Source organism: Leopardus geoffroyi, chromosome A2, assembly GCF_018350155.1.
Source record: "Leopardus geoffroyi isolate Oge1 chromosome A2, O.geoffroyi_Oge1_pat1.0, whole genome shotgun sequence".
NCBI classification, from domain to species: Eukaryota; Metazoa; Chordata; class Mammalia; order Carnivora; family Felidae; genus Leopardus; species Leopardus geoffroyi.
This window is the reverse complement of record NC_059331.1, coordinates 4426637-4439859: the sequence shown is the minus strand read 5'-3', so window position 1 is coordinate 4439859 and position 13223 is coordinate 4426637. Positions and strand designations below refer to the sequence as shown.

The following is a 13223-nucleotide window of genomic DNA, read 5'->3' as shown; positions in this document are numbered from 1 at the left end:
GCTCAGTCGGTTAAGTGTACTGCTTTTGGTTCAGCGCAGGTCATGATCTCACAATTCGTGGGTCTGAGCCCCACATCAGGCTCCATGCTGACAGTGTGGAGGCTGCTTGGAATTCTCTTTCTCTCTCCCTCTCTCTGCACCCCCCTCTCAAAAGAAATAAATCAACTTTAAAGAGGATTTGTTTTGGGGTGCCTGGGTGGCTCAGTCGGTTGGGCGTCCGACTTCGGCTCAGGTCATGATCTCAATGGTTTGTGACTTCGAGCCCCGCGTCAGGCTCTGTGCGATAGCTCAGAGCCTGGAGCCTGCTTCGGATTCTGTGTCTCCCTCTCTCTCGGCCCCACCCCAGCTCATGCTCTGTCTCTCTCTGTCTCTCTCTCCCTCTCTCAAAAATAAACATCAAAAAAAATTAAAGAGGATTTCTTTTAAAAAGGCAACTTACCATGGGATCTTGTTTTTTTTTTTTTATCTAGGCTGACCATTTCTGTCTTTTCATTCAAGTGTTTCATATATTTACACTTAATGTAATTATTAATATACCTCAATTTAGGAAAGCCATGTTGCTATTTGTTTCATCTTTTTTGTTGTTCCTGTGTTCTTCATTTTCTGCCTTCTTTGAGGACAATCAAATATGTTTAGAATTTCATTTGCTTCTTCATTAGTTTTTAAGCTATATATTTTTTTAATTTTTTCAGAGATTACATTAGGGATTACATGATGCATCTTTAATTTACCACAAACGAGATTACTACATGATGTAAAATGCAAGAACCTTGCATGCCTAATTCCATTTACCCCTCCCCTTCCTTTGTGCTATTGTTGTTGTATAGATTACCTCTACATATGTCATAAAAACACACAGTAGAGTGTTATAATATTTTTTTGTTAAATAGATGTATTTTAAAGAAATTAAGAGGAGAAGGGGTGCCTGGGTGACTCACTGAGTTAAGCATTGGACTTTGGCTCAGGTCATCATCTCACAGTTCATGAGTTCGAGCCCCGTGCCAGGCTCTGCTGACAGCTCAGAGCCTGGAGCCTGCTTCGGAGTCTGTGTCTTCCTCTCTCTCTGCCCCTCCCCAGCTCATGCTCTGCCTCTCTCTCTCTCTCTCTCTCTCTCTCTCTCTCTCTCTCTCAAAAATAAATAAACATTAAAAATTAAAAAAAAAAAAGAAATTAAGAGAAGAAAAGGAAAAAATACAGTTTTGCTGGATATAGAATTCTAGATTGGCAGGTTTTCCTCAGCGCCATAAATATGTCATCCCATTATCTTCTGGTCACCGTTATTACTGATGGGAAGTTGGTTACTATCCATACTATTGTTCCCTTTCAGATCATGTGTAGTTTTTCTCTGACTGCCTTCAAGATTTTCTTTTTCTTTTTTTATTTTAGCAGTTCAACCGTAACACATCTAAGTCAGTTTTCTTTGTATTTATCATTCTTGGGCTTTGTTGAGCTTCTTGGATCTATAAGTTGATGACTTTTTAAAAAAATTTTAATGTTTATTTGTTTTTGAAAGAGAGAGAGAGAGAGAGAGAGAGAGAGAGAGAGAGACAGAGTGCAAGTGGGGGAGGGGCAGAGAGAGAGGGAGACACAGAATGCAAAGCTGGCTCCAGGCTCTGAGCTGTCAGCACAGACCCTGACGTGGGGCTCGAATCCACGAATCGTGAGATCATGACCTGAGCCAAAGTCAGTTGCTTAACTGACTGAGCCACCCAGGCGCCTCTCTATAAGTTGATATCTTTTACCAAATTTAAGAGATGTTTGGCCATTCTTCAAATACACGTTTTTCCTCTCCCATTCTCTCCTTTTCTTCTGGGACTTCAGTCACATATATGTTAGACCGCATGTTCTGTTCATTTTTCTTCAGCTTTTCTCTCTCTCAGTTCTTTAGATTGGGTTCCATTGATCTATTTTCCAGTTCACTGATTCTTCTTTCTGCCATCTCCAATCAGCTATTAGGTTTATTCAGGGACATTTCCATTTTAGTTATTGTACTTTTCAACTCCAGAATTTCTACTTGTGTTTTTTTGTTGTTGTTTTTTTTTTTTGTTTTTTTTTTTTATAGTTGGTCTTTCTCCATGGAGATTCCTGTATGTTCCTTTATTGTGCATATAACTTCCTTCAAGTTCTTGGCCATATTTTTAGTAGCTGCTTTGTCTGTATCACCTGGATTCTCTTGGTTTGGCTATTGACTCTTCCCCTTTTTTCTTGGGTACGGGTCACAATTTCCTATTTCTTCTCATAGCTCATGATCTTTATTGGGTCCTGGACATCATGAATGCTATGTTGTAGAGTTTCTGGATCCTGCTGTGTTCCCCTTGCTAGTGTTTAACTTGGCTGGACTTGAACCCTGCCCCTCATGCAAATATATCTTTTTCAGCAGCTGAACTCTCCTCTTAGTTTGTCCATCTTTGAGCTGCTGGTTTTTCTCCAAAACCCCTGGTGTCTTTCCCACACAAGTGTGGCTTAGTCAGTTCATCAAAGATTTGGGTGGACTCCAGGCAGATCTGGGGGCTCGCTCCCTCTGTGGCTCTCTATCTTCCAGGATTCCCCCTAACATACTGAACTCTCTTCTCTGACACTTCAAGACAACCAGACTGCTGCTTTCTGCCACCCAAACATTCATGGAGCGTGCCCCTGGCAAAACTCCAGAATCATCAGTCTGACTGGCAGAAATCTTTCAAGGGTGGGCTCGCTGGCAGTGTTTGCCTGCTTTGGTCGCCCCCCAGTGTCTTTAAATAGGTGCATGCCCTTGAATAATGGACCTGAATTTTTTAAAAAAATTCAGGAAACTGGATCAGCTTATATGCAATGTACCACCTCTTAGATGGGTAAGGGAGGATTTCATGCCCTCTGCAGACAGGCATATTGTGTGTCAATGTATTGGGGCAGCCAGGCTGACCTACATGGTGTCTGTGAGTCTGTCTGTCTGATACTAACATGAAGGGATGTGTCCACAGAGAGCAGAATGGTCAGTCCCCAAAGGTGATTACATTTCCCAGAATAGTCCTATTTATCCTTAAAGTAACCAGGTAGATTGTAGGGGCGCCTGGGTGGCTCAGTCAGTTGAATGTCTGACTTTGGCTCAGGTCACGATCTCACGGTTCGTGGGTTTGAGCCCCGCGTCGGGCTCTGTGCTGACAGCTCAGAGCCTGTAGTCTGTTCCAGATTCTGTGTCTGCCTCTCTCTCTGCCCCTCCCCAACTCGTGCTCTGCCTCTCTGTGTCTCTCAAAAAATGAAGAAACATTAAAAAAAATTTTTAATAAAATAAAATAACCAGGTAGATTGTAAATGTTCTGAAGCTTTATGTGGATGCTCACTATATATAATTTCCTACAATTCAGTATGGGCTGTAATCCTAAAGAGGCACTAAGGTATTTATTTAGTTGGTAAATATCAGCTGCCTGGGTTGTGCGTGGCACCGCGTACTACACAGAAGCCATCTCATAGGATGCTGTTGTCCCAACTGTCCCAACTTGTCCCAACTGTCTTCAGCGTACGGATCCCTGCATGAGTTTCCTGGGGTTGCCATGCTAAGTACCACAGACCGGGTGGCTTGAAACACGTGAAATTTACTCTCGCAGTTCTGGAGACCAGAAGGTGTCGGCAGACTGCGCTCCCTCTAGACAAGGACGCTTCCTGCCTCCTCTGGTTTCTGGGGGCCCCAGCCATCCTTGGCTTCCTAGGCTTGTCGCTGTATCCATCTGTCGCCTCCTCTGTCGTCACACAGCCTTCCTCCCTGTGTGTCCTATCCTGTCTGTTATAAGAACACTGTCCCTGGATTTAGGGCCCGTCCTAATCCAGTATGACCTCATCTTGATCCTTTACCTTGATTATATCTGCAAAGACACTATTTCCAAATAAGGTCACATTCAGAGATCCTGAGTGGACATGCGTTTTGGGGGTCACTATTCAATGCAGTACAACTTCCCAAAGTGATCTGCCCCTTATGCCCAAACTCCTGTCTTTTTTTTTTTTTTTTTAATGTTTATTTATTTTTGAGAGACACAGAGAGACAGAGCATGACCTAGGGAGGGGCAGAGAGAGAGGGAGACACAGAATCCGAGTTGTCAGCACAGAGCCCGACGCGGGGCTCGAACACACAAACAGCAAGATGATGACCTGAGCTGAAGTCGGATGCTTAACCAGCTGAGCCACCCAGGCGCCCATCCTGTCTTGAGTTTTAAGGGCTGTGCCTGGCTTCTGAGATTCCGGGACTTGGTGATTTTATTTGTAACCTTATAAACTTCAGGAGCACCGTTGTCATTTCAGGCCAGATGATATTTCCATTCGTCTTTAAATGCTGGCAACTTCATCCTCCTAACAATTTGGATCGTCCCCTATGGCCCCTCCAGTTCTCTCATGCTGGTGAGATGTGGCCACAGGACCTTTGCAGTGGTTCCAGGGCCTGGGACCTCAAGACTTTGACCCCAGACAGTGTAATTCTTCGACCCACCTTCCAAAACCACATCACTTCATCAAACCTAAATTATATGAGCCAAGGACCAACAACTATAGTCCATAGGACATTTTGTAATGGCCTTTTTTTTTTTTTTTTTTTAAGAAATGAAGTCTTATTAGTGCTCAACCAGGATCACTCGTGCGTGTTAGCAATGGCCGCTCCTGTGCCAGCACAGCAAAGTGTAGTAGTTGCAAGAAAAGCCTCTTGTCCTTTGCAGAAAAAATTTTGTGACCCTGGGCCTACACGCCATACGCTGAGCAGGGTGACAGACAGCACATGGTAAATAGTGCAGTACACCAGGAAGCACGTCAGTGTGAAAACTTGGCGTGGTGTCGGATGATTTGCACTCTGGAAGTCGCATTCTGGCCGCGGTGAGCCGAGCGTGGGCTCGCTGTCTACCTCACACTCTCACGGGCTCCCCGGGTTTTCATAAGACTTAGACTGTGGAGCACAGTTATTTCCTGCCCGTGAGCAAGGAGCCGGCCTCTGACTCAGCTCGCTGGCTTCATCACTAGTGGATTCTTTCCGCCAAGAGCCCAGGTCCAATGCTTTCCTGCTCCTACCACTGGAGTTACCCACTTCCTGGCTTCAGATTGGAACAAAGGGGTGCATGGTGTGCAGATGACTGATTCGGATGTTGGAGGAACTGTGCATAAGACCTCGACTGCGCCACTTCCTGCAGAATAATTCCGAAGGTCAGTTCTGTCAGGAAGGCAGAGAGTTGGAGACCCAGGAAACACACGTTGGAAATTCTCACGTCTCCTCCTCTTGTGGAAGAGGAAAAGAAAAGTAGGGGGTGCCACTCATCACATGGCTCTGGGGACATCTAGTGGTAAGGACCGAGTCAGAGAAACAGGGAAGCGCCACAGGCACAGGCCACAGATCTGTGGATCCAGCCAGCAGCTCTCGTGGTGCCAAAGTCTTTGGGAGGGGGATGGGCCACGTCATAGAATATTCCTCATCAACAAAGATGGGGTCAAACCAACACTCAGCAGATTTAAAACACTCACACGCTGCCTTCCGCTTTCTTCAGGCAAATTATATTCATCTGTTAGCAGTTTTTCTTTGCATTAAAAGAAAAAAAAAAGAAGTTTTCAACAAATTCTTCACTCGTCCTCAGAGGTGGGAGCCCTCGCGGTGATAGAAGCATATGGAAAGTTCTGGCAGGGGCCTCCTGAGCAGCATGCCGTGTACCTGCTGCTCAGGCCCCGTGTGAGGCAGAAGTGGGGAGACCCCACCTGTGGCTTGGGGGGACGTGCTCAGGACAGGGCTGTACCTGCCCACAAAGCCACCTCCTAACAGCTTCTCAAGTGCCGAAGGTAGCCGGTTCTTACAAAGTGCAGACCGTCTGACCTTGAGCATGTTGATGGAATGATTTTTTTGTACCATCTGCCACTTTGTTCTCATATTAAATGAGTCTTTTTGTATGGAATTAAAAAAAAATTTTTTTTTAACGTTTTATTTATTTTTGAGAGAGAGACAGAGACAGAGTACGAGCAGGGGAGGGGCGGAGAGAGGAGACAGAATCCAAAGAGGGCTCCAGGCTCTGAGCTGTCAGCACAGAGCCCAACACGGGGCTCAAACTCACAAACCGCGAGATCATGACCTGAGCCGAAGTCGGACGCTTAACCGACTGAGCCACCCAGGCCCCCTCTGTATGGAATGTTTAAACTACCTACTTGAAAGATGTACGCATCTGGCTGCAAAGAAATACACTCTTACGCCCTTCTCGTGGGCGAGGATCTCCAGGAACAGAAGGCAGGACTTCTAGCCAGCCCACGAGAAAATGCTTCTTTCCTCCCACTGTGTATCGCCTCTCTTGGACAACGTCTGAAGATATTTGGGGTTGTCATGACTGGTGGGAGGTGGGAAGGGGAGAGGCGCTCCTGGCATCTAACGAGCGGAGGTCAGGGTTGCCGAGGTCGGCCTGAAGGACAATCCGGCCCCGGTGTCCCCAGTGCTGAGGGGCAGAAACCCTGCCTTAGGAGAATGCACTTGTAGTTTGGGGTACCGTAGCCCGCCAGATGGCAAGCGTCCGTCAGGAGCTTGTGATTCGCTGGCTGGATGAGTAAACAATTGTAGGAGCCCTGGAAAGAACTGTCTGCAGAGCTAACTTCTGGTTTTCTATCGGGAAAAACGTTTCCTGCCACCCCTCCCCACCCCCGCTGCTCTTCCTATGAGGCATTTGTGCCACTGGGTTCCCTTTCTTCCTTCCCCAGTATGGCCAGCCGACTTGCACGTGAAGTTTGAAGACCGTAGGTAGTCACCACTTGGGCCTCCGTGGCTGCAGTCCCGCCCCACTCAACCTCTCTCCGCCTTTCTTTAGAACTGAGCATGCAGAATTCAGAGGGTGGATCCGATTCGCCGGCTTCTGTGGCTCTGTGTCCGTCGGCAGCAGCCCAGGCCCCCGTGGCTCAGCCTGTGCCAGCCTCCCCGCAGGTAACAGACCAGCCTGCCCGCTGCTCGGGGCTCAGGCTGTTCCGAGAAAGCCAGTGTGGCCTGGCGGGGGGGGACGCCCCCACTTAGGTTTGGGAAAACACTTGAGGCGGCAGAGAAAGGAATCTATATTTTCCTGAACTGACATTACGGTCCCAACGCTGCTCCTGTCGAAATAGCAATCCCTCTGTTCTGTTCCCCCTGCCCCTCCATGTCACACTGGCTTTTTCGCTATTTGTTGCAAATGCCCCACCAAGGACCCAACGCTACAAACTCAGAAAAGAAACTTGGCTTGGTATATTCCTATCTTTTAATGGACACTTTCTTATGCCTTGGAAGTACCCCTATTACACGGGGAAACCTTATGGATAAGGCAAAAGATCGGTTAAAATTCTACCATCCAAACGGATACGTTCTTTACAATTTGCGAGGAGAGAACTTCCACGTTAAGGCTCTTGCCTTCTGGATTTCTACCACGGCTGGAAACACACCATAGACTTAAACATAAAGTTAGCGATGTAAGACCACACCAAGCTGAAGGCCACGGAACAGACTGGAAACCTGGAGACATGCACGGAGTCCCCCTGTGGCCATGTGACCACCTACGAGTACGCATCCAAAAGTCAGAAGCATGACAGAATTGACAAAGGTAGAAAAGCCCCATAATTCAGCCAAAACCAAAGGGCAGACGTGAAAGCGGCTTGTTCATTTCAGAACAGATAATCAGACGCGTTTAAGCTTTCATTTCTTGCAAACACGCAGCCCCGGTGTGGGCCTTGGAAGCCCGTCTCAGGGCACCAAGGAGATGTGATCAGATTGAGTTGTAGCTAATTGACTTGTTTCCCTGCCCACCTGAACCTGACACGCTGGCCCTCCGCCCCCCGCCGCCTTGGCTCCTTCTCGCCAGACGGCAGTCTCGGGCCTGAGTGGCCCAGCCTTTCTCGGTAGCAGCCACGGGCTGGCTGGGGCCCAGGCCCTGCCTCCAGGGTCCTGCCATGGCCACCGCGTGCCTCCCAAGTTCCAAGGCTTCGTCCCTGCCAGCAATGCATCCGGTCCCCGCAGCCACCCACGCGCCGTCCCTGGCTTCACCTCCCCCCGCCCCCGGGTGCATTGTCTGCTCCCCGTGCAGACTCCCTGCCGCTGACATGGGGTGCTCTCTTTCTGGAAAGTTCCAAGCGCTCCTGCTGGTGGGCTTCCCTGCCTCCCCACAACAGTGGGTGCCTCTCTCCTTGCCAGAGAGAAGAGTTCCTGCTGCCTCAGTTCCCCCAACGGGCTCTTCACGCTTCGCCTTCCAGCTTGCCCCGTCCAGCATAGCTTCCCACCGCGCTGGACACGTGCGGCCACCAGCCCCAGCTTGGTGCCAGGGATGGGAAAGGTGGCGTGGACAGCTGTCTGCAGGGTTCTTCTTCTCACCCAGCCTGTCAGCCTGATGTCAGGGACAGCCCAGGCCACCTCGCAGACAGACCCGAGGGAGGGAGAGCTGCTGGGGGCAGGTGGAGGCGCATGTGCTCCTGCGTGCGAATGAGAGTGTGTGTGTGTGTGTGTGTGTGTGTGTGTGTGCGCGCGCGCGCGCACTCCTCTCCTGCCAATCTCGCTTATGTTTCTGGAAGGTGATGTTGGAGTAGATGGCGGTAGCCCTGGTTATAATCTGTATTTGCTTTAAGGACTAACCTCTGACAAGTCTAAATGTCCTTTTCTCCTTCCATTTTAGAGGGTGTTGGTCCAGACAGCGGGCTCGGCTCCCAAAGGGGCCCAGATGCAGCCAATCCCCCTCCCCAGGGTCCAGCAGGTGCCACAGCAGGTAACCATAGCCCAGGTGAAACGGGACACATCAGCACTGAGTGACCCGGTGCCCTCTCTGGACAATGCGTCCTTTTCTGTTGTTGCTATTGCTTGGTCTTTGATATCTTCAGCTCTGTACCAGAAGGTTCTTTTGAAGCCTATGTTTAAAAAAATTTTTTAGGGGCGCCTGGGTGGCGCAGTCGGTTAAGCGTCCGACTTCAGCCAGGTCACGATCTCGCGGTCCGTGAGTTCGAGCCCCGCGTCGGGCTCTGGGCTGATGGCTCAGGGCCTGGAGCCTGTTTCCGATTCTGTGTCTCCCTCTCTCTCGGCCCCTCCCCCGTTCATGCTCTGTCTCTCTCTGTCCCAAAAATAAATAAACGTTGAAAAAAAAAATTAAAAAAAAAAATTTTTTAATGTTTATTGATTTTTGAGAGAGAGAGACAGAGTGCGAGCAAGGGAGGAGAGGCAGAGAGAGGGAGTCACAGAATCCGAAGCAGGCTCCGGGCTCTGAGCTGTCAGCACAGAGCCTGACGCGGGGCTCGAACCCACAGATTGTGGACTGTGAGCTCATGACCTGAGCCGGAGTTGGATGCTTAACCGACTGAGCCACCCCTTGAAAGCTATGCCCCTTGAAAGGCTCAGCCTTTCTCAAGGCTCAGCCCCTTGAAAGCTATGTTTAAAAAAATTCTTTTACTGAAGATAGTTTGCAACAAGCCAAGAAAGCTGATGATCTTTCATTCATTCAGAGATTCAGCATTTGGGGGGCAAGCCAGCACCCCGACGGAGCACTGGGGTGCTGAGGTAGACACGCAGACAGAGAGCCAAGTTTCAGGTTTGGAGGAACATGGAACCTCTTGGGGAGGCCACTGTCGTGCCCTCAGACGAGTGCACGACCCAGGAAGCACTTCTTGTGACATGAGGTTATCTGGCAACCGAGCTTCAGGGCCTGGGTGCACCAGCCACACAGAGTCGGCATGATCCGGGACAGCGGAGGGCAGAACTTTTCCGGAAAAAGCCAAATAGTGTATTTTTTGGCTTAGCAGGCCAGCTGCTGGACTCTGCCACTGTCCCACAAAAGCAGCTGTAGATGTACCCGAAGGGGCGTGGCCGTGTCCCAGGGAAACTTAATGTCCAAAAAGAGACGGGCCAGATTTGGCTGGAGTTGGCGGACTTGTGCCCTGTCACATACGGAATTAAAATTAGTGCACATTCCTGCCTGAAAGGACCCCTGAGCGTGATTGTGGTGACAGCTGAGACCAGAGAGCCCACCTCTCTCCCCCGGCAGCTCCAGCTTAAATCTAAGCTGGTGAGTTTAGAGGCGCTTGTCCGGTAACTGCGTCAGTGAAAACGGGGGCAGGTTTTCGGGTTGTGGGAGAGAAGCGAAGGCTTCGGCAGGCCCGGCAGGGAGCCAGTGGCTCTGTCTCAGCTCCTTGAGGGACAGGAGAACAAGATCAGTGTCGGGATTCTTGAAGCTTCCTCTCTGTGGGGCCTTTGTCCCTGAGCAACTTGGACTGGCAGAGTGACTTCTGTGTTTCACCCAGTCCCCTAAGGCACAGCCCGCCCAGCATGTTAATCCCTAGAAGCTTCTCACGATCCATCGATTGTTAACTCCAGCACCACGCTGGCCTGGCCTGGCCTGGGAGGTGGGAGTCAGTCCCATCCTGCCAACCCCACACGAAGGCTTAGCGGTCACGATGACACCCAGCCCCAGATTTTTTCACCCCAAAAGGAAGCTGGATTAGGCATCCATTAAGGTTCCCTCCGTGGTGAGGTTTTCAAGGTCTGTGCGCAGAGCTCTGGGTCTCCACCACCAGGGCCAGCGTCCCTGTCCGCGGAGGTGCGCCACGGCCACTGCCACAGACGAGGCTTCCCGGTGCCCCCTCTCCATCTCCCACTCCAGGCACGTTTCTCCTTCCAAGGACCCCGGCCCCTCTGGGGAGGGGTGCCAGGGCCGCCCGGCCACGTAGAGCCTAACCGGCTTGCGCCCCCTGCCCTGTAGGGCGAGGGGTGTCTGACGCCCCAGATCGGAAACATAGGAGTCAGTGTCCACAAAAGGCCACAGAAGACACAGACAGGCTGAACAGCAAGGGGACTGGTGTGTGTGACACGAGGTGTCTGATGTTCATGTTCCAGGTCCAGCCCGTGCAGCACGTGTACCCCCCGCAGGTGCAGTACGTGGAAGGCGGAGACACGGTCTACACCAATGGAGCCTTGTACGTGGGTTTCCTCTCCCCTCGGAAGGGCCCGCCTGTCAGAGAAGCGTGGGCCACGTCTGGGACTTTCTCTCACGACTACCCCACCTTTTTCCATTTGGGGCCTGTACTCGCAAACTTCTCCTCCTCCCCCTTTGGGTGGTGTGGGAACCATTAGGACAGTCTGAGGGCATCAGAGCCCTGTGGAGATTTCAGAAATCACAGGCCTTTGTAGTTTTTACTGCCAGAAAAGGCAGTCTTTCAACAAAATGAAATGAAACAAAAGCCTAGTCCAGCTTTGAAGTCTGAAGGTTCAGTCTTCACAACCCAGAGACCATTTTTATCTCTGCCTTCTCATCCATGCCTGTGTTCACCTCTGACTCTTTATGAGGTTGCTAAAACTTGATTTTCCATTTGTCAAGGACTTCTAGAATGTTCTGCCTTCCAACTCTGTGGCGCTTGGGGCAGAAAATGATACATTTCCCATGAAGCTCATTGCACTTAAGACACGAGCCCCTTTGCCCATTTGCTTTCCATCACCCCCTTTCGGAAGTTGAGGGGTGGGCATGAGGGCTGGGGGCCGTGACGGCTGGAGCTGTGTGAGCTTCTGCAGCACAGCGCCGAAGCTTCCGAAATACGCACAGACCCTTGTCGGGACGTGAACAGGGTGTGAACAGCCCGTGAAAGCTGAGTGAGGTCTGCAGGTTGCCCAGTGCCCCTGGGCTCGCTCCTGCGCTGCAGTTAGATAAGCTGTTGCCCTGGGGTGGGGTCGGGACAGGAAGGAGAGCACACTTCTGGGAGGTGGTCACAGGGGCCTCACTGCCACCCGGAGGGGCCAGCTCACGACACATCGCTAGGCTGTAGTCTTTTACTGGGGTCAGCTCGACAGGAGCGAGCGGAACTCAAAACTGATTCTCAAGCCGCGTGGTTAATCACTTAATCCAGATGGTAAAGGAACATCAGGCAAATTCTTGGTATTGTTAGAAGTTCTTTTAAGTATGCAGTTTCATTTTGCAAACCTTTTCGTTCTGAAAGAATCAGAGACTCTGAAGAAGTTGCAGAATTAGCACACAGCCTCCCCCAGGGGGGGCATCTTCCGTGACCGCAGCACCATACCAGGAAGTTGACTTGGGGATACACCGCCAGCTAGCCTGCGGGCCTCAGTCCCGTCTGTCGTCCTACACGCGTGCGCGCTCTGCGCCATTTTACCCCACGAGTAGATTTCATGTAACCATAATAAGACACAGAATTGTTCCATCGGTTTCGATGGGTCATCCCGCGATCCTTAATATTTTCAGAAACGATCGCTTTGAACTTTGCACTGCCCTGACCCCTTGTGTCTGAGTGACCCCGTAGGCGCGGTCTCCTGGGGCTCCGCCTTAACGTGGAGTCCTCCCGGACCCCGGTGAGACTCAGGAGGCACCTCCTCTCTTCCTGACAGACGGACGGCCTACGCCTACAACCCCGAGCCTCAGATGTACGCCCCGAGCAGCACAGCGTCTTACTTCGAGGCCCCGGGCGGCGCCCAGGTGACCGTGGCAGGCTCCTCCCCGCCGGCGGTCCCCTCCCACAGCATGGTGGGCATCACCATGGATGTCGGGGGGAGCCCTATTGTCTCCAGCGCGGGAGCCTATCTCATCCACGGGGGGATGGACGGCACGAGACACTCCCTGGCCCACACTTCCCGGTCATCGCCGGCTACGGTAGGTACAAGGCTGTCTGGGGCAGCGGGGTAGACCCAGAATAGACTCTCCTCGGCAGCGGGGATGGTGAGTGAAAGGCAGCCTGGGGCACCGGAGCCGGAGCTCTGCGGCCAGGAAGGGCGCGTGGTCCGAGGCAAGCGTCCACCCCTTGGAACCAGGTACCGCGTGGTAAACAGAGAGGGTAAAAGGCCCCTCCCGGGCTGCTGTGGAAATTGCATCCGGGGCCAGCGTTGCCGTGCTGGTGGGACCGCCACCCTTGGCGTCGCCCTCCCGGAGGCCCAGGCCCGTCTATCCCCGTGACCGCTGGACCGACCTCGGCACGGAGCAGTCTCCCTCAGGAACTGCACCCCCTTGTTGCCGCCAGGGTCCTGCCCCAGACTCTGCTCCTGACCTGCTTTAAAAACATGTCTGCTCTCAAAGCCTAGTTTCCACACTTACTTTTATTTCAGTTCATTTGGAAAATTAACACAGAGTAAGACTGACCCTTCTTGGCACTCACAGTGGTGCCTGTGAGACCCGTTCACGTTATCACACGAGTCCCTACTTGCTGCTTCCTTGCTACTGGGAAGGATCCCATTATACCGCAGCTCACCTGTCCATTCACCCTTTGAGGGTCATTTGGGCAATTTCCAGTTTTTTGGCGATTATGAA

General features: G+C 51.2%; 1 protein-coding gene across 5 annotated transcripts in view; it reads left to right on the top strand.

Annotated features, from left to right (window-relative positions):
• The window catches only part of RFX2 (regulatory factor X2), a 92488-nt gene that overhangs the window by 45465 nt on the left and 33800 nt on the right, over positions 1-13223 (top strand). For all 5 annotated transcript variants that reach the window (XM_045491708.1, XM_045491707.1, XM_045491706.1 and 2 more), the window contains exons 2-5: positions 6786-6898; positions 8607-8696; positions 10811-10890; positions 12311-12572. In XM_045491708.1, coding sequence (XP_045347664.1) covers positions 6794-6898; positions 8607-8696; positions 10811-10890; positions 12311-12572 — 537 coding nt within the window. In that variant the 5' untranslated portion in view covers positions 6786-6793. The remainder of the gene's footprint in view (positions 1-6785; positions 6899-8606; positions 8697-10810; positions 10891-12310; positions 12573-13223) is intronic.